The 18,533-nt window shown below is 39.4% G+C and overlaps 1 protein-coding gene across 3 annotated transcripts in view; it reads left to right on the forward strand.

Annotated features, from left to right (window-relative positions):
- Nucleotides 1-18,533, forward strand: part of SPAG16 (sperm associated antigen 16) — a 419,391-nt gene that overhangs the window by 200,273 nt on the left and 200,585 nt on the right. For all 3 annotated transcript variants that reach the window (XM_072875058.1, XM_072875060.1, XM_072875061.1), the window contains exon 11: nt 9,191-9,334. In XM_072875058.1, coding sequence (XP_072731159.1) covers nt 9,191-9,334 — 144 coding nt within the window. The remainder of the gene's footprint in view (nt 1-9,190; nt 9,335-18,533) is intronic.

Here is an 18,533-nt window from a genome sequence, read left to right on the forward strand (position 1 = left end):
CCAGTTATGAAGACCATCAGAGGAAGAACATGATTGAGAGGAATCAACTTTGCCTCTTAATCCTAACTGTGAAGAAACTATTTATTTATGTAACTTTCTTTCCACAAGAGTTTCCATTAATTCTGTTGATGGAAGCATTCTTCAGCATTACAGTACTGAATTAGAGCACAGAGCATAATACCCTTCCCTGCCTTCAAAAGTGAGAAAGAAACACAAGAGGGAAACTGACCTTGAAAAGTTAATGCTTTGGTTTCTTATTAATTTAGAAATGTGAGTTGACAGTTTGATGCTCTAATTGCAAATTATATTTTTCAATATTTTCTTTTATCAGCGTTGATAATTTAACAGAATTTACCAACTGGCAAGTTTCAAGTGGTTTTCGTTCCAAACTCTTATATACCACAACACTGTTCCTAATCATCTGTGAAAAAGCTGCCATGCAACAGAAGACTGGGAATTGCTAACAATAATGATGAAAACTAATTCAAACCAGGCCACAGGTAGAAGCTCTTGCGAAAGCAATCTGCATCTTTTCAAGTTGGTCAAGCTAGAATTGCCTTTTAGAGAAGCAGTTTGTCTTTCATTACAAAGGAAGACAAGCTATTATCTCAGTGCCCAACAAGTACCTAATGCACGGGTCAAAAAATAGGCAACAATTATATATTGAATAGGGAAAGTTTTATGCAAGTTGGCCTACGTTGCCTTTCCCTTTGCTTCTCTGCCTGTGAAGTGGTTCACAGTCACAGGTGCAGTGTAAAAATATATGGGCTGTTCCTTTGCCAAGCTTTGCGCAGGGCCTAGCCCTGGTTATCTATAGCCTCTTCCCTGCTGCTCTAGAGGGGTGTCCTGTGAGCTGCGATCTCTTTCAGAATAGGCTTCAAGACTGTGCAGATCTAAGCTAATCTTCTTTCAATACTATTTCAAATGCTGTAATTTAATACTCATAAGGGACTGCCTTTCCCTAAAAGAAAGTAATTTAGCATATTTCATAAAGGAAGTGATAGTAAAAGATTAGTCACATAGTGATGGGCAGTATGAATCATGGTATAAATCCTTTCAGGCGAGGAAGTACAGCTTTGACTCCAGTGGGAAGATACTAGAAAGGGACATCAATATTTTAACATTTTAATTGCATCTACTTGTTTGCTGCTACTTTCATTCTCTCTTTTTCTTTTTGGCTCTATTACTTCTCCTTAAAGTATGCTGGGTACCTAGTAAGTTGGCTAAGCTTGAAAAATTGATTCAGAGACATATGAAATACGAGCTTGTGAGCTTCTGGAATCACAGGGAATGACTCCTGAGTTAGTTTTAGGTTTTTTTTTTTTAAAGCACCCTCAGTCTTACAAAAAATACCCCAAACTATTTGATCTGTCTATTGTTCTATTCACAGCTTTGTCATCATCTCAACTGTATGACAATTTAAATTAAAAAACCCAAACAGTCCCAAAACCCCCATAGATTCTGCAGACTGAAAATAAACACTGGCTTCCTCTGTGGAGTAAGGCAGAGATCTGTTAGTTGCCTGCTGCTTTGGTTTAGGGCAGGTTAGAAATGCCCTGTTTCTGTAATGTGTAACAGCTGACATTGTAGACTAAGTGATTTTTTTTTTTTTCCAGCAGTAATTATCAACAACCTTGTAAGCAAAAGGAAGGAATGAATAAGTAAAGATTATCTAAGAAGTCATTTAGATTCATGCCGGTTGTTATTTACAAGCATTCTAGATAAAAGGCTTAATGTTAGGTTGCAGAGGTTCACAGTACACGAGACTATAACGACATAAACAATTTGCATGTTGTTATTATATAGGTTCTAGAAAAATCCTCTTTCTCTGATCTGATTAAGGACTCTGTCTTGAAAAGGATTATGTATGTTTTTAAGTTAATATGCTGTGAAATCATCAGGACTCCTGGCAGTGCGTAATTCAAGATGTGCACGTACCTTCAAAGGACTGAGACCTAAATAAAACACATGCAGATCAACAGGATAGTTTTGAAATTTTTCTAAGATTTGATGCAGGGCCAAACTTTGTTGTTAAGAAGAAAATGATTTTAGGCTGGCCCAGCATGTACATAATCAGATCTAATGCGGTAAAGCCTAGGTAGGTTACAACACTCAGCTAATACAAATTAGTGCGTTTTGATAATTGCACACAGAGTGGATAAACAGAAAGTGATCAAAGAGAGAGCATCACAAAATGGACTTTATTAATTTATCACTACAGCTGTGTCTATATCTGTGAGTTATGATGATGTGTTTAGTACAGTTATTTGTGGAGGCATTGTATGTTGTATGGAGTGTTCACTTTCTGAAGTTGTTTTTTGTTGAGAGGAGAGCTGGTTTTGGCAAGTTAGAAAGTGTGTGAATTTATTCCGCTTCACAAGAATAAATGTGTTTGCTACTGCTATCCAGCTAAGATTGAAGATTTTGTGTGCATGGTGAATAGAATAAGTAAATTAGCTAGCACTGGAAATTATGAAGTCTTTTGGCCTTTTAGAGATATGGGTTTAAGTTTCTAGAAGACTATTTTTCTAATTATTTTCTAAGGTGTACAAACATCTGCTGCGCAGTCTAGAAGGTTAACTTTAGGTATGTTGAGACCCTAGCAAGTTTTCTTCCTCCCAAATCCTGAGTCATAGGAGCTTGGGAAGCAGCCAGGAATTTCACTAGACAGGATAGAGATTTTTAAACATTGCGGTGAGTGAGATCTATCACTGACTTCCAGACGGGCATTTACATAAATGAAACAAAAGACACAAGATTCATGCTATGAGTATTTCCCCCTACTTATGTTCTTTGTGTGGTTTTTTGCTTTATCCTTTTTAAATTTGTTTTAGCTCTTATTTTCTCTTTTTGAAAGCATTTTTCCCTCTTCCATTTTGTCATGAAAAGATAAATTTTAAGACCTCAAACAGGAATGCAAAGCTTTTCAGTTATGCTACCTTTGCATAATAAAACCCTGAATTAAACGTCAGGGTTATAATTATTGCTGAAGCATGCTGGCAGATGAGACTGGATAACTCAAGCCAAGATAAAAAGGTGGTAGAAATAACTATATTAGAGAGATGTTGTTCAAAGCAGGCATATTAGGATAAGTTGTAGTGGGCAAAATGACTGATTAGGCTTTTGTGATGTGTTTGGTTTTTATTTATTGGTGGGTTAATCTTGGCTGAGGGCCAAACACCCACCCAGCCACTCGCTCACTCGCCCTCCTCAGCAGGGCAGAAGAGAAAATAGGCTGAGAAAGCGCACGGCCCGAGATAAAAACCACTTACTGTCACGGAAAAAAACAGACTCAACTCGGGGAAAATGAATTTCATTTATTGCCAATTAAAACAGATTTGGGTAGTGAGAAACAAAGACAAACATGAAAGCAGCACCTTTCCTTCCGCCCTTGCTCTCCAGCTCCACTTCACTCCTTTGCTGCAGACCCCTCAACCCTTCCACGAGTTTCTCTCTGCTGCTCCTTCGTCCTCACACTTTTCCCCTGCTCCCGTGTGGGCTCTGCCCACGGCTGCAGTCCTTCAGGAAAAGTCTGCAGCAGCGTGGGCTCTCCATGGGCCACAATTCCTGTCAGGAAAATCTGCTCCAGCATGGGCTCTCTGCAGGCTGCAGGCGATAAGCTGCTCCAGCACCATGGAGCTGCTCCTCCTGCTTCTCAGGTCAGAAACACTTGGTGTTTCTCACTGTTTTTGTTCTGTCCTCCTTTCTGTCCAGCATTTTCTGGCCTTTCTTTAATATGTTTTCCCAGAGCCGCCACCAGTGTCGCCGATGGGCTCCGACATAGCGCTCGGTGGGCCCGTTGCGGAGCTGGAGTGAACAGGCGGGAACCGGCTGTGCCCGGTGCGGGACAGCCCCCACCTCTCCTGACAGAAGCCGAGGCTGCAGCCCCCCCTGCTGCCAGCACCTCCCCATTTACACTCTGTACAAAATGCTTCTGTTTGCTTTTGTTTTTTCTCATTCTCACCCCCACAGCACTGCTGTTACGTAGATAAGGAGGAAAATAAGAGAGATGCCAAAAGGTGTTGCAAAAAAAGGGATTAATGGCACGTTTTCCTGTCGCTCCCTTTCTGCTCATAAAGAGAAAGTGAAGGGATTTTCATGACTGCCAGCTATCGCGTTCGGTCTGTTGTGAGGTAATAATCGGCCTTTCTATTGATCTGAGGTTTTTTGTGTGGTCTTCTACCTCTTTACCTGTCATAATTATAGAGGTTGACCTTGATTATAATGAGATCCTTGGAGTGCCGTGGCAGAGGTGAGGAAGCAGCGCCGATCCTCCGCGCGCAGCAGCCGCACCGGGGACCGAACCGGACGGGGGTGGGTGTATTGCCTCAAAAGCTGTTGTGAACACAGGAGGTCAAAAAATGTGGTTAGGTCGTGCAATCTGCCCCTCCATTGCTACAGAAACTGTTCCTAATGGTTCAGTTAACTCGTCTTGGGTCTCAGGGCAACTGGCTAGTGACCAGCAAAGTGGGGACTGGAATAGTATTTCAGGTTTTACAAATTCTTCAGATTTTTAGGGCACAGTCCAGCAATATAATTAAGTATATGCATGTGAACAATATCACTGATTTCAGTAGGGCTGTTGATGTCCTTGTATTTAGGCACATACTTGTTGTTCTTGTTTGAGGCTGTAATCAGTAGCCATCCTCTAGAATTCAGTGCATGTTATGTCCTTGCCTTTGACACCCGCTCTGCTCTTCCATTCCAACACACCTAGAGAGCCTGACGGTAGAGGAAGAAATACTTGCAATTTCCCAACAGTTTCAGTTATAAAACTGAGTTTTTCAGCCATTTATAACCCAAATGTAACTGCTCAGACTGAAATTTCCTGTGCCACGTATTGTGAGTAAGGCTGAGCTTTTGTGTAAGAAAATGTTAGCTAAAATGTTTCTGTGACCAAGAAAAATGTGTTTGGTTTTTTTTTAATCGTGGAGGAACTCTGCTGCTCTCATATTTTGGAGCAAGAAATGCAGCAGAAGAGCTTTCTGGTCTGAAAGCAGCTACTGGCATTAACAACAATCTTCTTTGCCAGTATCCGGGAATGCAAATAAATTTGATCAAATCATGAAGTTCTAAAAATTACGTACCGCAAGTGAAATTCAGTACAATGCTGTATTAGAATTTGGCAGCTAAATGCTGTCTATATTGAGAACATACTTTTCTGTATAATTCCTATATGTTCAAACCATAGCAAACTGGATTTTGTCCTTATTTCTGCCACAGAGCAATTGGGTGAGGCTAGATAAGTCACTTAGAGTACTAAGTTGGTCATGAATTTTGCATTCTTCATTCTCAGAGTGCCTAATTTTGAGACTATTTAGGTTAGGGTTTCATTTCTGGACTCTTCCTGTTCCTACAATCTCCTGAGATCTGTAGGAAGCTAGTAAAAAAGGCTGAATATGTGGTGATTTTGTGAGATATTTTAGCCACTAAAATGATTTTAAAATTATAGGGGGGTTTGTATACCTTACTGTCCTGCATCTGTGTGATTGGGTTTGACTGCTGTTATGCCTTAGCAGAGGTTTGAGGTGATGCTTTTATTGTTTTATAATTGCCCTTCACATATAAGACTGTCTGGTTTTGTGCATCGAATGAACCAGGACTCAGTAGGAATGTTGCTACCTCAGGACTTGAAGGAACCTCAAGACACCAACCAGCCCGTTTTCCTAACCATGATGGAAGGAATCTACCTAGGTAATAGGCGATAGGTGTGCTGAGAGCTTTAAGAACAGGCTAATGATGGCAGATGGCTATCAGTTCCAGTCTTTCAGAAACCTTATTGCCAGAAAATTTTCCTTCACATCTACCTGAAATCTCCCCTGCCTCAGTGCAATGTAGTTTGTGTTTGTATTAAAACAAACACACAGTTAAGGTTACGCAGACAGCTTTGGATTTAACACTTTTTAACCTGAAGGTTGATTTTATATGTGTGAAATGATCAAATGTACATGCTGAGACAAAGTATTTTGCATCTGAAGATATCATATTTTTATTTATGGTTCAGTCAAAATAAATTAAAATAATAGATGATTGTTTTGAAAGCAAATTACTGGGAGCACTATATATCTACCATGGCAAGCGCTGAAGAAATGAGAATGTCTTCTAATGCCAGAATGAGTTGTGTAAACATGGGTATTTATATACTCAACAGCAGCAAATCTCTGAGAGTTTTTTTGTTTTTTTCTTGGCCGAGTCTCCTCTGATCCTACTTCTATCCCAAAGGAGGAGGAGGAGAAAACTAATGTTCCTATCACACATGTTCCATTATTGATTTCCATTCCAATCTACCCAAAGTCTTCTGTGCTGGAAATAATTAGACCCTGTGAACAGAGATGAAGCAAAAATCTATACAATGCTGGATTGCCAGAAATGAAGACAAGGGTGCCTAATTAATGTTGCATATAGAACGCCTTTTGGATGAACGGGCTTCCCTTTCTCAGAAGCAGCTCAACAGTGGTTATGTCACAAATTTGCTGTTAATTAAATAGGGTTCACTGTGTGCCTTGTGAAAATGGCATGGAGAAAAAAAAAACATTGGACAGCAGCAGCATTTTACAAGGGCTCTGCAATTAGAAGAAAAGCCTGTGAAGAATAAACTTGCGGGCTTCATACTGATGGCAAGATATTTTCTTCCATATGAAATTCACTTTATGGATTGTCTCAAAGCTCTTTAGGATCGTCTAGTCACTGAAGAAGTTCAGACATTTCAAAAGTTGGACTGGAAGTGTGTTGGGAGGGTTAAGGACAGGAAAAATGTTCCAGAGGCAGGATGAGGCAGGATGAACAACAGCACAGCTCTCATCCGCAGGCAGCTGCAGCCAAGCCAGTGGGTAAGGACTGTTCAGAAAGCGAGTCAGGATCTGGAGGAAGCCAGTAGATTAATTTTTCTTTGAGTGAAAGGCGATTTAAGTTAGGCTATGTAACACATCTTGGGAACTGAGAAGGCAGATATTTAGGAAGAATGTAAGAGAGGCAACTGATGGAAAGTCTTCACAACAGGCATGCACTCAACTAATAGCAGAAATATCTGGAGGGGAAAACTGGATGGTATCTTAAGTATCTGAAATAGATGAAGAGAACAATGTAAGCTGTATCCATACGGCACTGTTTGCTCGTTTCTTTTCTCCAAATAACACAACGATAAAGTTGTTACCTGCATCATAAAGTCTGTTAACTGCATCATAGGCAGGCCTGAATAGGTGATTAAGCTTCCTGCAGTAGCACGTGCTGTCAGTGGTTCTGCAGCAGGCATCCTCTTCTCCCTCTCTAGTTTTCCTGAATCCACTTCTGTTCCTTTTTCCTGTGCCATTCCCTTGCTACATCCAGAGGAGCTTAGGACCTTGTTGCCAGCAAGTAAAGTATACTGCTGCGCTGGGCTCGCTTCTGTGTGATGCACGGGCAGGTGCATGCCGGTGAGGAAGGTCCTCTGTTTTAGAGGCTGAGAGAAGAGTGTGTGTAGCAGCCCTGATGGATTTATCTTTATAGTTACTAGCCCACTCATTTTTCTGTGAAGCTGGTCTCCTTTTTAGCAGTCCCCAGAATACCCATGGTACGTGCCTATGCATGCTGCAGAAAACAGCAATGGGATTTTTGGTGTGTCAGAGGTCTCCGATAGTAGAGGGATTCTGAGAGAGTTGTTCTTGTCCTGTAATTTGCAGGCCTCTGGCGTGCCTTTTTTCAGCCTTTAATTCTCTCCTTTTATCTTTGTTCCCTCCTTGCTCTTCTAGATATCTGTTGTGGCCAATCTAAGTGATATGATTGCTCTCTGTGCATCTCTGGAGAATTTAAATAGCATCATTCCCTCCTTCTCTGTTCTCCCTGTAAATGCAAAGGAAGTTTCTCTTCTTTAGGCAAAGATAGAAAACATTTTTTTTTCTGAGAAACTAGAAAACAGGCTCCTTGGTCAAGCAGGTGAGTTCAACTGATGAATCTGTAGGAATCTTCCTAGTCTGTGCCTTAAACTGCAGGAATAGTTGTGTTTTCTGATGAAAATCTAGTTGACATAAATACGGGTTTAGGATGGATTTGATAAAGGGAATTATTTTTCCCAATATAGTAAAAGCTGTGGTTCTGGTTTAGGAATTTTATGAAATAATTTGAGTGCAGGAAAAAAAGAGATTTTTATAGTAGTGAGCCTTCTAAGACCTCTCTGTTCTTCCCATTTGCTGCTTAGCATAGTCTCTCTCTACTCTGATTCTGTTTTAATAAGCATTTTTCTCTGCAAACTGTCGGCTCTGATGCACAACTGAAATAGGTGCACACGCAGGTTCTGATTCCTCTCCCCATCTTTGCATTTTGATTCTGAACTCCAGATTTAATCTATTTAAATAATCTACTCCTGGGACTTAAGTCAACTCCTAGATACTTTTTGATGTTCAACAAATAGTGAAGCATTACAATAATTTAAATCAAATAACCAAAGCCATATGAAATACACTACTTGTTATCTTTCCAACAGATTTATTTTCTTCCCTGGATCCATTTTAAGCTGCACTGCAGTTGCCAAATCAAAAATAAACCGAGTTTTCAGGATAGGGGTGTGATAAGTGTATGATTTCCATTACATCCCAGTGTGCTACATAATAAAAACTGAAAACATGTAACACATTTTGAGTATAGAATTGAAATGGATTTTCTGACCTAGTCCCAGTGAATAGGTGCTAAAGTAATGGCAAAGACTGTAGCCTACTACAGTCCTGGACTGTAATTATCATTTGAGTTATTTCTCAGTGGTAGGAGACGTTAGACCTGTGGGCACAGTTTTTTTTAAAAAAAAAAAAAGGCAGAGAGTCCTTTTGTCCTTTTTCCCTTTGGCCATCAGCAGCAGGCTGACAAGCCTGCTTGTTCATATGTTACCCTGTTGCGTGTTTGTAAGAACATAATCTAACAAAGTATTTTAAAACATATTTGAGTGTTTTAATCAACTGGAACTTCAAGAGAGTGTGAAAACAATTCTGGTTTCACAGAAGTCAGTCATGTTTTGTTGTTTTCTTCAGTAGTAGCAGATACTCATCTCCATAGCATATATTTTAAATTCTTATGAGCATAGAAAGCATCACTGCTTGTTCAGTCCCTCCAGAATCAGAGTCCTCTGTAGCTGTTGCCCTGAGTTAAATGAATCTCACTACTGTGTTTTTCACGCAAAATTGAATTGATACAGAATATAATCTGCCTTTTTTTTCTGTTGTAGCTTGGCTTTACATCCCCGAAAAGACATCATAGTCACTGGCAGCAATGACCACCTCTGGAAAATGTGGGCTTTACCTGATGGGAACATCATCATGACAGGTGAAGGTCACACTGATTGGCTTTCGGGCTGCTGCTTCCATCCAAGGTTAGTGCAAACAGTCCCCTGAAGGAGCACTAATCCCTTCTGGGGAGTACTTGTTTGCTCTTTCTTTGTTCACTGGCCTGCTTTGATGACTTTCTATTCTCAGTGTAACCCTGCGCGCTCTGCTGAATTTCCAAACGTGTAGATAAATGTTCCTCTGGCTTTCAGTGTGTTGACTTAAGAGTGATTGCTTTTAGTATTTTGTACATCTTAAATTTTGTCCACGTGCCAGTGCACGTAACAAGGAGTAATAAGCTTTTTAAGTCTCACTGTATTAATTTTCTCCGTGTTCATGCACTATAACAAACACAGTTCTATTATTAATAATACAGAAAAGTTGATTTCTTGTATTAGGCATTATTTGTCATATGACTAAGAGTATTTAAGTTTACCTAGAGAATAAGAATATGAGCTTTCCTCCTTTCTCTTTATACAGATTTGAAGCTGAATTAATAAATGAAAGTGAACATAGAAAATAAGAAAGAAATATTTAGGTTACAAGGGTCATGGAAATAGGCCAAACATGAAGTAGATTTCTTGGTCATTCTGTTGAAAAATAGAATGCCATTTTACTCTCTCTCTCTCAAAAAAAAAAAGATTTCCATTTGTTAAAACTGAGCCTCTATATGTTAAAATGATTTTGCATCAGCTTTGTGAGGCTGCAGTTGTAATAGAGTTCTTTACTGTTAATATAATAAAGGTCTGCCAGGCTACTCACCTGAGGTTCACTTATAAAAAGAGCATTATTAAACCTCCAACCTTGTATTTTCATTGTATTTATTTTATGAAGCAATATTAGCTCTTTCCTTCATGAGAAGGAAAATGATCCTATTTAATTTCATGGTTCCTCCTGATTTCTGGGATTGTAATGAGTTAGCAAATGCACACACAATCCCCGAAACACAAGAAAATCCCCTCCCTGTTTTCAAAACCTCGAGAACATGGTGTCATGCTTTCCAGGATGAATTAAACATGCATTTACTCTTTTCTTGCATCTCTTTCTCCTATGAAACATAGGCTTTTTCTTAAGATGCATGTGTTTCACAATGTTTGCTTTTTCATGGGTATATCCTCAGAAATAATTTTATATATTTAAAAGAAGAGACTAATATTTGACTTAAATAATTACACATAATACAGGAGGAGAGAAATGGAGGGCTCAGCTTCTTATTTTAAGATGGCAGGAAAATTTCTCTATTACTGAATGACAGGTTGCACAGAGTTTGTGAGCATGCTGGACATCCTAAGTCTAACTTGCAGATAAACAGGATGCTGCCTTACCTCTTACCTGTTATGAATATAAAACTCATCACAGGGAAAGAAAGGGAAATACAATTAGAAGAGCATGTTATCATTTATAAAGCTGCTGGGCATGCTAATCAGATTTCGATAATACATTGTTACCATGACACCCACTGACTCAGAGACTCAAAACTATTTTCTCATTAGTCTTTGACCAGAATACAGTCCTTTCAATAGGCTTTCCTATTTCTCATTCAATTATTGAAATTAAAATGAGTTGAGGTACATCATTATTCTCTTGCAGTATAAATTGACTCCTGCTGAATGCTCTGGAGTGATTCAAAAGCAGGCTGTTAAAATATTGTGTTCTGTTATTGGATAAAATATATATATAATGTGACAGAATACATTTAATCATACTTTTTTTTCTTTAAGTAGGGGACTTCTATATATCAGGTGTTCTGGAAGTAAAAACAGTTAAATAAAAATTGAAAGTTCTCACAGAATTTTTCTGGAATCAAATGTAGATAGCCTCTAGTTTTGTTCCTGTTTTAAAGATTTAAAATTATGTTCATCCAAAAGCTGAAAAGGAAAATATTAAATTGTGATCCAGAAATCTGGGTGGAACTCCCACGCTCCTACATGCTTTCCTGTTAGATCATTTCTCCTCTATGTTTCTTTTCTCCATCTGTTAAATCAGGTTTAGAACAACCTCCACCTCTGGTCTGAGAAATATTCTATCTGTAGCCACAGGACGCACGTGCATGTGCAGTCACACACACAAGTCCCCTTTCAAGTCATCTGTGGACAGCATGAGAATAATCCACACACTGACACTGAGTGCACTAATAATTTGAGGAGAAACAAATCTAAAGCTATGATGTGAATTTAACTGGTGTTTCTGCATATACAAATGACTTAGAATCCCAGAAATCCATTGTTACATGTTCACAGTGTACTATTACTTGAACAAGGGTCTTTCTCATGGTTATCTTTGTGCCACCACTGTGTAAATAGAGGTAAAGTTGCAAGTCTTGCTGGTAGCTGTGAAGATTTATAATCTTCAAGCTAAAGGTGCTGTTGGATTTATATATCCTCAGCTTCTCCAAGAGCAATGAGAGAATGTGGGTTGGTAGTAGAACTTACCTGTATACAATAAAAAGGTAAAGGTATGGTTTAGGCTCTGGACCTTGCCCGCTGATTAACACATAACAGTGATGAGGATTGTCATTTGAATCTTTCCCAGTACTGATGTACAACAATATCCTTGAGTATTGTAATGCCATGGAGTCTTAGGGGCAAAGGCCACTGAGTTTCTAAGAGTTGTTGGATGGAGGGGTGGAGGAGTCTCATTTTCCCCCTCACTGACAACATGCTTTGTTGCACGATTGTTTTTGCTTAAAACCATATCTCCTTCACATCTGAGCAAAGTAGAGTGAGGTGAGAGCGTGTGGTTTGCCGAAGCTCCGGAGTCTGGTGGCGTACCATTTTTTGCACTGTGCCCAGTGCTCTTCAGTTGGTACAAAGGGTCTTAGTCCCCCATGTGTTTTACCTGCATGGCAGTGGCTCCCAGGACAATAGATGAAGGGGAGCAGACTAGCTCTGTGCATGTGAGGAGAGCAGAACATCTCTGTTGTGATGCTCTCTGCAGATCTGAGAGTAGAATTTTGCCTTAAGCTTTTTAAATAAAAGTAAAACTTCAAACAGGTCCTGTCATCTACAGAGTACAGCAGCTGGAAGGAAGGAGGAGAACAGTGCTTCCTTTTTGAAGCTCAAGTGACAACTGGTCAAACTTCAAAAACAAACACTATTTTTACTCCAGTCTGGCTGAATAGTGCTTTGCAGATGAATTAGCTGTTGCAAGTTCCTGTCACTGTTGAAAAATTTAGGAATATTTTCCAACTTATGTTTTATGTGTGTAGGACTGAGGGAGTCAGAATGACTCTTGCCACAGTCATCCCCACGCACTTCATGTTAAAAATCTGGATAGCTGGAGAAGAGCTGAGTAGTGTACCTGTGGATACCAGGTGGCCTGAATGTTTGGAATAGCAAATAAAAGTCTGCATCTTCTGACAGTTTCCAGAATAAGCTGAGGATGTTAATGCTGCACCTTTAAGAATCATACTCTAATTACACTAAGATATTTCAGGGCATGTACTAGATTTATTAATCTTTATTACTAACCTTCCTGGGTGGCTAAAGAATCAAGCTGTGCAGCATAGCAGAGGTGTTTGTTAATGTCCGATAAAATCCCAGTGAACAGTAAAATACTATATTCTTGCTCCGCATGTGTGCTAGTATAATATGTACAGTCCTTAATATATTCATAAATATTAATCAAGTCAACTATTTTAAAATGTTTGTAGCCCTTTTCATGCAAACATTGTTTGAGTCTGTGGAATACCATGAATTTTTGAATTGAAAAGAAGCACAAACTGTAGGTTCTTAAAACTATTTAAAGCTTGCACTGAAAATTGTCAAATTGTCAACTCCTTTCTAATGTCCTGTTCACCTGAGACAGAAGCAGAATTGCTTGTATTCTTTCTGTTGCTATTTCAACTCTCACAGTTTCTAAGGAAAGAAATAAAAACTTTTATCAATTTGTTTATTATACCAAAAAATACCACAGCAGTTATCTTGAACTGTGTGGATTTTGTTTAAGTTCTGTCGCTGTTGGGAAACTGGAGGTGGGTATTGTCTCCTCAGTAATTAGGGAAAAAAAAAAATAGGGTAAGTACATTCATGCATCAAGCATCTTGAAAATAAAGGTAGTTAATGTTTGATATCATAGAAAAAGGTGCCAGTGAGGGGATGCAAGAGAGAGATGAGGTGTTGGGCTAAAAGAACAATCCATATTCTGAAAGAACAGAAGCAGCTCTAGGTTGTGTATCTCAAAGCTGAAGGAGGTGATGTTACCCTGATGAAAATCTATACACGGATAGACGAGAAAGACAGCCTTGTAGAGAGAGGGTGCAGAAGTAATTAGCAAAATATATTGAGGGTGGATGAGAGGACTTGGAGAGTGGTTGAATGGGTTGGGGAGGGAATAGCAACTCCAGGTGGGCTTGAATTCACACAAGAAGCTTTTAGGGGAATTCTGTAGCACATCAGGGCAGGCTGTGGAGAGGCAGTGATTTTGATGCTCTGTGAGTGACTGGGGGGTTATGGGTAGTCAGCAATGAAACATTTATGAACAATTGGTCTGCAGAAAGCTCGAAGCACCTGTCTCTAAAACCAGGGTCTCTTCCAGCTGCGTAAAGCTGAGCAGCACAAAATCACTGCTGAACTTATGTTGGCCAACACATAAGCAGCCAAAAGCTGCGAAGTCTGCTCTTGACCTTAGCTATGCCCTGTGTCTAGTGGAAATTTAAGGCTTGAGATGGGGAACACAGGATACAATTTGGAAAATCCAGTTGGATGCTCAGAACCTCTTCCAGGCTTAAAATCTGCAGTGCTGTGGGTGACTGAGCACTGTGGTGGCCTCTCGAGTAAGTCCAAAGTGTTGCTAACAATCCTGAGAGAGAGAAAGGGGCCAGGATAGTGATATTTTCTCAAAGTTTTAAAGAGCAGTGACTGATAAATATGAAATTGTGAAAGTAAGACTCTGTTAGTGGAAATTATTTCCTCATCGTGCAAAAACTTTTAAGGTTTAAAAAAGTAAATGCCTGAGCAGAATTGAAGTCAGAATAAACTGAGAAACTGAAATGAATTCTTGCTCAAGTAAGTCCCTGATTTTATTTTTCACATGATTTTTTGTTTTTTTTAATCACGTCATCATTCGGGCTTGTGAAGAGACTATCCAGAGATGAATTTCAATGTGAAAAAAGGATAGGCTGCAAAGCCCAGCAGAACAGTAATCGAGGAACGGAGGGAGGGTGTGGAGAGAAACCTCTGAGGAGTGATGGGAGAGAGGGGCAAAATTCAGGAGGGAAGGCATTCACAGAAAGGAGAGGCAGGCCAGATTTCAAGCCAGCCATGCTCAGTTGTTCAGAGGTAACAGGCAGAATCTGACACTGCTCGTTGCTCACTGCATCTCAGAGGACTTGTGCTTGGAGAAGGAGGGAAATGTTGAGGAGCAGAAATCAGACTTGACAGCTTGGCAGGTACATGTACAATTTCAGAATTTCACAGTGGACACACTTTTGTAGTTTGAGAGCCCGTAGTGCTTTATCAAGGTGAATTACAAGCAGGGAGCATGCTGCTTTTTTCGTCCCCCACCTCTACAGCTCTTGGCCCCTACAGACTGAACTGGGGAGGAGGGTCCCATTACTGGTAGGTGCCGATGCGTTGATCCACACCAATCTTCTTGCCAATTATAATATTCTCATATATCAGTGTGTGGTGAGAAACATCAACAAGGTACGAAGAGAGTCAAACAGACAATCTGACACTAAAAATAAATGGCTGCTTTCTTTTTGGTTACATATTGCAAATAGTATTTTTAAAATAACTAGAACTGTACATGTCCCATGAAGCCTCAGCAAATGAAAAGCATTTGATGACATATTGAGTGACTAGGTTCTTTAGTCACAATAACAGGATAATTAAAAAAATTCTACTGACATCAAATATACTCCTCCTCATACTTTTATAATTCCTAATGCCAGTCTCAGATTTATTTTTATTTCTATGAAAAGAAACAGGAATTATCTATTATGACATTTTGTTTAATGTACTGACTTTCAAGTATTCATGCTATAGTTATTTGGTGAAACTAGGGAGACTTCCAGATCAAACAGTTACTGCTTAAGTTATGATTCCAGGATCTACAAAATGTTGCTACAAGCTAATGTTGGTTAGTTTTAGTTAAATACAGCAGCATTTGTCTGTATGTAAGCTGTAATTTAACTTTAAGTTGGATGATTTGACTATGCTACTGGAGGCTCTTTCTAATTAGAGTCCTTCACATACACTTTTGGGGCTCTTCAGAAAATCTGCCAACAGGAAGAAGGGAAGAAAGGTTTGAAGCCAGTGATTTTAAAATGTTGGGGTTTGTTACCACCCATCACTTAGAGCCACTGCCCAGGCTGGGTTAACAGTCACGCTAAGGTAACACCATACATGTTAACCCACTCAGGACCAAAGGAAGTTCTTTGAGATGTCAAGGAAGGAACAGGCTGAGAATTCGGCTCCATCAGGGAGCGTTTCAGATTCCATTATGGAAAAGTTTCAGCTGTGATGTGCTCAGGTACCCTCCTGTTTGTTGGGCTCCAGATTGTTTTTCCAGTGGCGTTAGAGAGTTGTGTGTGTTTTCATGGGATTACTGCCCAATCCCAAACTTGTCTATGCAGGCCCTGGGCCTCCCAGATAATTCACGGTGTAGGCACCGTATTGCTCTGCAATACGCTTCCAGTTTGTCAACTTCTTCCAGACGAGTCAGGAGTACAGAGCACATGCTGCCCAGGTGCCCTGCAGATGTGCAGCAAGCGCAACACATCCCAGAGATGCGTTCTGCCCATTCAGGGAACTGCTGGATTCATTGTGGACAACAGAGGTTTCTATACAGAAATCTTGGAAAAAAGCTGAGATGGTTTCATGATCAATCATTCTATAAATTCTGGAGTACCATTAATTGCATCTTGCAGCCTGAGAGTAAGGAGCTGAAACAAGGCAAAACTAGCCTTTGTAGGCAACAATACTCAAGGCCCATGGCCCGCCGATGCATGTGAGGGAGGAAGGGACCTCGCTGCCCCAGGAGGTTTCACAGGGGTCATTGATAAGAGGAAGCTCTGTGTGCAAATGAAGAGTAAGACTGGTCAGGCAAGCTGCTGTGTACATCTGAGAGCCAGGGAGGAGGAGGAAGAAAAATGTCAGCATTCACCCTTTCTATCTGGCCACTGAGCCAACCAGACTTACAGTCCTCTCAGTGAAAGGATCTGGGAGATTACTGTTAATAACTGGTCCATAAACAGTGAGCTTCAGAAGACTTTGTCTGCTAGTTTTTGAGTCAGAAATGCTGAGTTCCACATTATACACTAAACAAGGCTGAGACTTAAAAGCCACTAACTCCGCTTTAAGCATTAACATAAGAAAGAGTCGTAAGACTCATGTTAATCACAAAGGTCTCTGTTGGCTATCAGTGGAATAGAATTATTCTGCTTTGTGCCTTGAAATCGAGACTTTAAAACCTAATTCAGGGTTCACTGCAGAAACAGATGTTTTTTATTTATCCTTTTATTACTATTGATAGCTATTAAAGAAATGCAAGATAGTCTGCTACATTTTACTTAGTTTTTTTGAACAGCATTTGTATTGAAAAGGCATAATGATTTAATTTCTTAGAGAATCTTGGATTCTTGTATAGTTCAACAAAGCCTTCAGTTACCAGATTACATATTAAATTTGACAATGGTTAGAAACTTCTTTTGAGTGACATGATTAATTTTCAGTCATCTAACTGGCTTTATGTAACATCATATTAGCAGACTAGACATTTGTTAAGATGTTTTATCAAACTGAGCTAATACAGGAAGTCGAAAGGAAAAAAGTTGCATTAATTTATTCTGCAAAGAACAAACTATTTCAGAAGTCTTTCAGTCAGTTCCCCAGTGTACAGTATTAATGGTGTACTTGGTGTTTTCAAGCATAGCAAAATTTTAATTTCAAAAGTAGCTTTGTTTATTTCAAAATCTTTGGCAAGCTTCATACTTTTTATAGAAGGAAACAATCTTCACATAACACCATTCTCTCTCAGGCCTACAAAGACTACTATTTTTACTTCACAAACATGTTTGAGTGGGTGGGCATTAGATTTCCTTTGGGATTCTCAATCTCATTATTTTTTTCAATAAAAAGCTTCTGCTGGACAAAGGAATAAATCACATATAAATGAAATATGAGAGATTACATGAGAAGCTCAGCTTTTGCTTAGTCTAATCCAATATCTTTGGCCAAACGTCTCAATGTCAAAGGCTTTATAAGTATTCTACAGGATCAGTCTGGCAAAGAGAAATCAATAACCAGGTAATGGATTTGATTAAAATTTTTCCCCTTCCACCCACTCCCACAAGCCAAATGTTTCTACCCATACTAATCTCTTCTGGCACGTGTAACTGTTGGTTATTCTCTGTGGGTTTCTGGGATGTGTGTGTATATATATATATATATAATATGTTTTATGTCATTTCAGAGGGCTGTGTTAACTATTGGTGAGTGTCTAGTTTAAGAAAAAGCAATGTTTGTGTATAATTTTATTTTTCTTTAGAGAGATCAGTTCTGCAATGTGCTTTTGGAAAATAGGGGATGATAATAATTGTACCTTTGCTACACGTTTAGATCCTGGTTTATTGTGCAGAAGTTGCCTTTTTTTCTGCTACTCCTGCCATGCTGAGAAGCGTTTTCTGACAGAGGCCAGGGTACCCAGCAGATGTGCAAGCTTCTGGAGATTTTCTTCGTTGCCAAATCATCAGGTGTCTCCTTTACCCCAGTCCTTCTGATCTTCCGTCTTTGAGATGGTTGTATCGGCAGACCACGGGCCATCTGGAACGTTTGACTTCAGCAACATTAATAATGAGACCGTTAGTGTTCTGCAAGGATGCTATCTCTGCTTTAAAGAAGTAGTTTTCCACATCAATAGGAAGACAAAAGTTACTATTGCATGCATTTTGAAGCTGAGTCATAGCTGCTTTAGTTGTAGAAATTTGTTTGGACTTTGCATCACTTTTTCTATTTTTAAATATATCCTAAAGTTACCAGAACTGTCCTTGAAAGCTCTTCTAAATAGAAATACTTTGCAGGACAAAATGCAACTTCTTTCTTTTATGTCAGGAACCTTAAGAGTCTATCATTATATTGATTTTAAAAAGCAAACAGTCTGCAGTTCCATAGTGTGGTTACTGAACAGGCTTCACTTTTCATCCAGAATGACCATGCTTTAATGAAAAACTACCTTTGGCTTCTATTTCTGGGTTGGTGGAAATATTGACCACTCAAAGTTAGAGTGACTCACTAATAATATCTC

This window comes from Ciconia boyciana, chromosome 10 (assembly GCF_034638445.1).
Source record: "Ciconia boyciana chromosome 10, ASM3463844v1, whole genome shotgun sequence".
In the NCBI taxonomy this organism is placed as follows: Eukaryota; Metazoa; Chordata; class Aves; order Ciconiiformes; family Ciconiidae; genus Ciconia; species Ciconia boyciana.